Below are 8,160 nucleotides of genomic sequence, written 5' to 3' on the forward strand. Positions count from 1 at the left end.
ATGTCGTGTCATGGCAATGGCTACCTAGCCAGTTATTTCGATTGGCTGGGTATGCTATGCTGGCAAGCCCATACATACAAATTGTACTTATTCATTCCATATTTTGTAAGTCTTCCGTTTTGCGTGCAATCACAAAACTGTCCATTCGTTCCCCATTCTGGTAGAGATCATTGTATTGCGTGCAAACAATGAGAAGGTTAAAACATTTTTTCTAAGTGTTGAAGCAAAAGTAGTAGTATTATTATGATTATTCATTATTTTTAATAATTGGTTTTTTAAAACAATATTTGAACATTTTTTTTTGTTTTTAGAGTTTTAATTTTATAATAATAAGTAAAAATATGTAAGTTAATAATTTTAAAAATATATTATATACATTTATTTAATAGTACAATTATTTTAATTTTAAATTTATATATGCTTTTAAAATTATTTTAAAACTAAAATTTCATTTAGTTATGTTTTATTTTGTAATTTTTAACATTATAATATCTTTTTAACACATTTAAATAGAATAGTTTAAATGTGTTAAAAAGATATTATAATGTTAAAAATTACAAAATAAAACATAACTAAATGAAATTTTAGTTTCAAAATAATTTTAAAAGCATATATAAATTTAAAATTAAAATAAGTACTATTAAATAAATGTATATAATATATTTTTAAAATTATTAACTTAAATATTTTTACTTATTATTATAAAATTAAAATTCTAAAAATAAAAAAAGTTCAAATATTGTTAAAAAAAACCAATTATTAAAAATAATGAATAATCATAATAATAATACTACTTTTGGTTCAACACTCAAGGAAAAATGTTTTAACCTTTTCATTGTTTGCACGCAATACAATGATCTTGTCAGAATAGGGAATGAATGGACAGTCTTGTGATTGCACGCAAAACAGAAGACTCTTACAAAATACGGAATGAATAAGTACAATTTGTATGTATGGGCTTGGGCGGCAGCCCGTGGATAAACAGCAAAGGATTTGCACCAGAAGTGACAGTTTTTCAAATTAATTTGGACGGCAGCCCGTGGATAAACAGCAGAGAATTTGCACCAGAAGTGACAGTTTTTCAAATTAATTAATTAATTTGAAAAACTGTCACTTCTCGTGCAAATTCTCTGCTACATAGACAGCTCCTGGGCGGCCTGGCATACCAACTGGCTGGGTAGCCGTTGCCGTCGTGTCACAATTGACGCGCCTAAATAATCCACTAGACAGGAAACCATCAAATTGAAGATGGATTAAACGAATGTTGGGTAGTGCGGTAGGCCGTGCGGTAGATGGCCAAGCGTCAATTTCTAGAAGCAAGAAAATCTTACTAATTTTTATTATGGACTTCGTATCCTTCCAGGAAACCCCCTAATCGATTTCCGTCTATATATATGCCCTGAATCTTTATCCTCACCATCAAACCAAGTTTTCCTTTCCAGAAGACAGCAAATCAAACCAAGTTTTATTTCTTTGATCAAATCAATTTGGAGTATGCGAAATACTGAATTTCTATATACAATTAATTTGTGCCGAAATAGTTATTTCTGGTCAATTGGAAGCTTTTTGTAAAAGATCAATGGAGTACAGTGCATCAATTAGGGGTTTACAGGCGCCTGGTGTTATGAACAACTCTGCTTCTTCTGGAATTTGACGGGTCCGATGCGGAGCAAGGCCGAAGCATTCGTCAAATATTAGGGCTTTTCGCTCTCAAAATGCTTCCTTTCCTTCCTCCCCTTCTTCATCTTCGTTGCTTCTTTTCCTTTCGTTCTACCGACAAAGACAAACACCATGTTTCAAGCTAGCCTTGTTATTATTAGCGTTTTGACAATTATGTAAATGGTGAATTTTGACATCAGCGGAACTGGTAATTTTGACAACCACAAATTTGGGGAAAAAACTCATGATTGGAAGTCGTGATGTAGTGTCTCAGGTATCATTCTCTTTCCCCTAATTGCTTCTAAATATCACATTACGAATGTAATTAACAAAAAAATTGATAAGTTTTATTTACAAAACTAGAAGGCGCTCAAACGCCTCTTTTTATAATCCAATCAACAAACAACTCTGAATTGATCGGCTGTAATCATCAGCAAGCATAAGCCCCCTGCTGATTTCGTCTTCTCGTTGTGCCGCCCCATCATGATGATGAATTATTTGCCGATCTCCTCCTAATTAATTCCATCAGCCGAGCTTCCCACACTTCACTACTCCCCAATTCACCTTCGTAATCGCCAACTGTGAACATGTTCTGCAGTCTCCAGTCATAATCCTGGGAAAGCAGGGGATCTGACAGAGCCTCATATGCCTCCTGAGCTTTAAGAAATAATCTGCTATACTCTTCTTTCTGTTCAGCAGGACAGACATCTGGATGATATTTGAGAGCCATTCTTCGGCATGCACTCTTTATATCACGAGCACTCACGTCTGGGGAGAGAGACAGAACATCATACAACGAAGATGAAGATGAAGGAGGAGAAGAGAAGGAAGCATTTTGAGAGTGAAAAGCCCTAATATTTGTCGAACGCTTCAGCCTCGCTCCGAATCGGACCCGTGAAATTCCAGAAGAAGCAGAGTTGCTCATAACACGAGGCGCCTGTAAACCCCTAATTGACGCACTGTACTCCATTGATCTTTTACAGAAAGCTTCGAATTGACAAGAAATAACTATTTTGCCTCAAACTAATTGTAGATGGAAATTCAACTCCAAATTGATTTGATCAAAAAATAAAACTTTGTTTGATTTGCGACGTTTCAAAAGGGAAGACTTGGTTCGATGGTGAGGATAAAACGATTTAGGACATATATATATAGACGGAAATCGAACCGGGGGTTTCGGAGAAGGATACAAAGTCTATAAATGATTTTTTTGAAAAGCTACCATTGAACACACAACAACGTCACGCTTATGAAATAATTTAGTTTTACAATTTGGTATGTTTTTCTTATTTTTTATATGATGTATATGTTTCTATATATAAACACATATATCTATATGTATTAAATTTTTTTAATAATAATACACAAAGTTATTTAGTAAATGATAACATAGAAAGAGACAATTTTTCAAAAAATAAAAACTAAGTGTCTTCTAGATAAGATTTATAAATAAGTGGTTGTATAGACATTGTTCAATAGAGTAGAATTTAAGAATTTAAATATCTCTTCCACAAGTGTGGATTGCATAATTTTAATTATATTTAGGAAATTTTACACATTTCTAAATATATTTCTTCTAGATGTGCTTCACTATCTATGTTCTAGGTTAATTAAAGTAGAGAATGAAATTCTACTAAAGAGCGCTAAGAATGTAATTCTAGAAAGAGAAAAATGTGGAAGAAATCTTAGTAAGTGATTAAGATTAAAAAAATGGAGTTCAAGACAAAGGAAATTCTATTGAGTAATTGAGAATTAAGTGCTATTGGGAATGAGAAGGAAATTGGATGGCTTATAAATTTAAACTTATACTTTTTACTAAACAATTCTCTTATATGATTGTTTGTGTGTGTCTTCTCAAGGAAATAATAATCATAGTGTTTAGTCTTTGATTATACAATTCTTATTATTGAAATGTAAGTGTGTAAAAGAGCTAGAGTTCATATAGAATCATATAGAATATCCATTCAATCATTTTACACTACTTAAATTGTAGGAAGAATTTATGTGATTTTTCTTGTACTAATTGTCCAATTATATATATATATAGAGAGAGAGAGAGAGAGAGAGAGAGAGAGATGGCATAAATCATTAATATTTTATTTTGATTTTTTTTTTGAAATCTTGAATTATTCTATTTTGTAAACAAATAAAATATGTGATATTGTATCACTAATTTTTTTGTGATAAATAAGGGCCCAAAGTCAAAGAGGTTGTATTAAGACTAAAATTATAATACTTTTACATGGCTTCAACCCTCCACATAATAAAGCAAACTTAATCATGGCTTTGGTGGAAGAAGCAGAAAAGGAACTATGAACCTACTTGTTGTCTTGATCAAAGTTTAAATTCCTAATAAACCTTACCAAAATAGGGCATTGACTATATATATATATATATATATATATATATATATATATATGTATATGTATGTATGTATGTATGTATGTATGTATGTATGTATGTATGTATATGTGTGTGTATATATATATGTATATATACATACATATACATATACATATATATGTATATGTATATGTATGTATATATACATATATATATACACACACATATACATACATATATATACATATATATGTATGTATATGTATATATATTTATATATATGTATATACATACATATATATATGTATGTATATACATACATATACATACATATATACACACACACACACACACACACATATATGTGTGTGTGTGTGTGTGTGTGTGTGTGTGTGTGTGTGTGTGTGTATACATATACATACATATATATACATATACATATATACATATACATATATACATATATACATATAAATATACATATACATATATATACATATACATATACATATATATACATATACATATACATATACATATATATGTATGTATATGTATATACATATATACATACACACACACACACACATATGTGTGTGTGTGTGTGTGTTTGTGTGTGTGTGTAGATGTATAAGCATTTTTGTATAATTAATATTGTTAATTGTTAGATTGATAAGTCATGACAAATGAAACTCCAATTATACATATCCTAAATCTTTTATCCTTTCAAACATAGCTCTTGTGAAGATTCATATTGCATTGATAAAATGATGCTAAAATATGTAATTTTGTGTTTTCAAACTTGTGTATTTGATGGATATGTTAACAATATTTGAGCTCAACTTTGTAATTAAGCACGGTCATGGATATTTTGGTTTCAATCGCTTTGGTGTTTATTTTACTATGGATTTTGTGAAATGAAGTCATCTACTGATATTTAAGAGCTTCAAAAATAAACAAAAAATTCTTTTGTTTAGATATTCTATTTTTAAAAAAACTACTATATAACTTTAGTATAATTGTTCATTAATACAAAAATACATGTCATGTGTATGTGTTCAATAAAATAACATGACAATTAATTACCAAATTTATGATTAGTATCTTTCGAATAATATATTAATAATGAAATAAAACTATTGAATGAATATTATAATTTTTAAGATTTTATGTTCAAAAGTCTTACTTTTAAGGTAGTATTTCATAGTTGTGTGAATCTGTGGTTTTTTAATCATATTTATATGTCTTAAATGTGTTTGGGTCAACAAAATCATACACAATTTTTAACATGTTTACAAATACAACTTTCATGAACATTTATTTAAAAAAGTTTTTGTCTTAAGAGAGCCTCAATATGCTATTAATATAACTAGTCATGGTGTAATTTCTATGTTAAGTTAATGGCTAATTTTTATTCTATTCTTGACAAATAGAAGCCATGCTTATCATAGTTGTTTATAATTTTCAAATTTGAAATCTTTAAGATTATTATACATGTAAATAAATGAGCTAGAGGATTTGAATTAAGATTAAATTTGTGATGTCCCTGATTTAGCAGGTTCCTAGAGTTTGGATTTGTCAGCTCATCAATATGACCCCTATGAGTTGATGTTTGGCTTTGGGGGTCTTTGATATGAATTTGCTATTTTTGGACTTACTATTTTTAGTAAGTCACTTTTGGCCAGTTTCTATTTTGGTCAAGGCAGTTCTGACATTGTTGGTCACTTATCATTTTGCTGGGAAAATTGATTTGATGAAGTCATATTTATTGCAATAATATTGAGACTTAATGATTATTTAGTGCTTTGGTGATTAATTATGGTGTTGTATATTATAAAGTAATTGGACTTCATCTTATAATGCAATGTTTAAGTAAGAAGTGTCAAGGTGAAGCTAAGTTGGACAAAGTCTTATAAATATGGCTTCATTTCAAAGAGAAAGGCATCTTGAATATTATTATTTTCTTTCTCTTTCATTGCCTAAGGGTTTCTGAAGAATTTTCGAGATTCATCATTGGTAATTGCACTAAGGTAAACAATTATTGCAACTTTCCAACTATAATTACTCTGGCTATGAAGATTAATACTTTGAAGGAAGTTGATTGTATTGACTACATTCTGGCAATTGATTTAATATCCATTCTAAGCAATTGGTGACTCTCATTTATACTGGGAATTGGTGTTTAAGATTAAATCAGCTAGACATCAAGCTAAGCTTTGGTCTACTACCGTATTTGTGAGGTGACAAGGAGGAATAACGCAATTGGGAAAATGAGCATTGATGCACATTCTAACCATACATCCTGCATTTGCCATTAGCCAGGCATCATTCATTGACAGGTTGTGATCTACACTAGAGGCCCTTCAAAATAATTCTAGGCTGTTCAACAACTTTCTTGGCATTGCAAGGAGGATAATAGGGAGATGTTGTGTTTAGAGTTTGATTCTAATATACATTCTGACCTTTCCTTTCATATGGAAATTGTGTGAGTGGTGCTATGAAGAAAACTAGGTTCACTATTATTGTTGATCATTGAAAAATTGTTTCCTAATAGGTTTTCAAATTTTGTTTTCCCTATTTCAATTAAATTGTATGAAATTTGAAGTTGAATTATTAGTCTCAATATTTTTCATGTATTGCTAATATTTATTGAAAATTGAATAAAACAAATATACATAGTAATATTGTTCATCAATATTGGCAATTATGTCAAAAACATACTTAGAATTTTTACAGTGGTATCTTAGTGATTTCCTACCAACGTCTAGGAATTGGGCTTAGAATTTTTAGAGTGACATTTATGTTGTTCTACATCTTGAGACATTTATGGTGATTGAAGCTTTGTGCCAGGCATGCACTACATTAACGGGATCAGAATGTACCTCCAAGAGAGGGAGAGTTAGAGATTCAGTTTGGCTCAGTGGGTATTCTGGGTGGTTCTTGTGGCATCAACCAATGAGCTACAGATGCTTAGGTTGATAGAGACACCTTTTAGGAATTTAGGAATATTGTAGCTAGGCAACAACATATGACAGGTCTTCTCCAACAGTTGTCTAATACCTTGTAGTAGTTAGCTTTGCCTCAAGATCGCTATAGAGAGAGAGAGAGATTGAGATGTTTCTATTGGTTCCCATAGGTCACATGTGGATATGAGGCCCAGGGCTAATGACAGGCATAGGATCAAGGATCATGTTAGGATGGATGACAGGGTGGACAAGACAGGCTATATTGGTACTTAGAACAAACCATAGAGACCCGCCTTCCTAAGCCTAAATTAGATGCAATTAGCACTACTTTTGACTCTGCTCCATTTGTTGATGATGTACTGACTCATTTTCATGAGTAGGATGTTCTTCTTTAGGCATTAAAGGATAACATGAGTTTTGAAAAATATCTGACACAAAAGCATGAGCATTCCATGGGTAGGCCTACTACTAACAAATAGTGGCTCAGGTATACTGAGCTCTAGTAGGCAATTGGTAAGATGAAATTGGCTCATTTTGATGGGAGTGGTAGGGTGACTGCTAGAGCTTGGGTCCACAAGCTTGATACCTACCTTACCTTGTATCCTATGATTGAAGAGGATGCCATGAGGTTTTTTGTGCTACACCTTGATAGAGTTGTGCACAACTGGTGGTATCATGGTTTAGTATCAATCCATAATGATCAGATCATATCATACCAAGAATTTATTGATAGATTGATTGACAAGAAGGATCCCAAGGTTTATTTTAGGGAGTTGGCTTAGTTACGACAGGAAGCTAGTTTGGAGGCATTCATCAGTGAGTTCCAGAGGTTGTCAGTGATGGTGTATGCCATATTTGAGTGGAGGAGAGTTATGTTGTTCATTGAGGGTCTTGCTAAGCCACTTAGAGGGTGGGTTAAGTCATTAGATCCCCCTTCATTGTAGGAGGAAATGAAAAAGGCCCATAATTTAGAGGCCTCTACACCTAGAGGCAAGTTTTCCTTGAAGCTTGTTATGTCCTCCTATGATAGGACATCTCCCTAGAGAGAGGAGAAGACTAAGGGTACGCACCCTATTGCAACACATTTGGACCAGGAAACAATTAATGATTTGAGTAGGAGGAAGTTGTGTTTCTATTACAAGGGACCTTATGATGTCAACCATGACTACCCTATGAAGCCTAAGGTTAAAAA

General features: G+C 31.8%; 1 protein-coding gene across 1 annotated transcript; it reads right to left on the reverse strand.

Moving 5' to 3' along the window:
- Nucleotides 1-1,984: 1,984 nt before the first annotated feature.
- LOC149557685 (chaperone protein dnaJ 20, chloroplastic-like) lies at nt 1,985-2,758 on the reverse strand. Its single transcript, XM_089786027.1, has one exon. The coding sequence runs from the start codon at nt 2,627-2,629 to the stop codon at nt 2,141-2,143; it is 489 nt and encodes a 162-aa protein (XP_089642153.1). The 5' UTR covers nt 2,630-2,758; the 3' UTR covers nt 1,985-2,140.
- Nucleotides 2,759-8,160: the final 5,402 nt, after the last annotated feature.

Source organism: Cupressus sempervirens, chromosome 5 (assembly GCF_028749045.1).
Source record: "Cupressus sempervirens isolate cs-2001-9-10 chromosome 5, ASM2874904v1, whole genome shotgun sequence".
Lineage (NCBI taxonomy): Eukaryota > Viridiplantae > Streptophyta > Pinopsida > Cupressales > Cupressaceae > Cupressus > Cupressus sempervirens.

Coding starts and splice junctions, on each gene's coding strand:
- LOC149557685 (XM_089786027.1), bottom strand. CDS start 2,629: ATGGAGTACAGTGCGTCAATTAGGGGTTTACAGGCGCCTCGTGTTATG.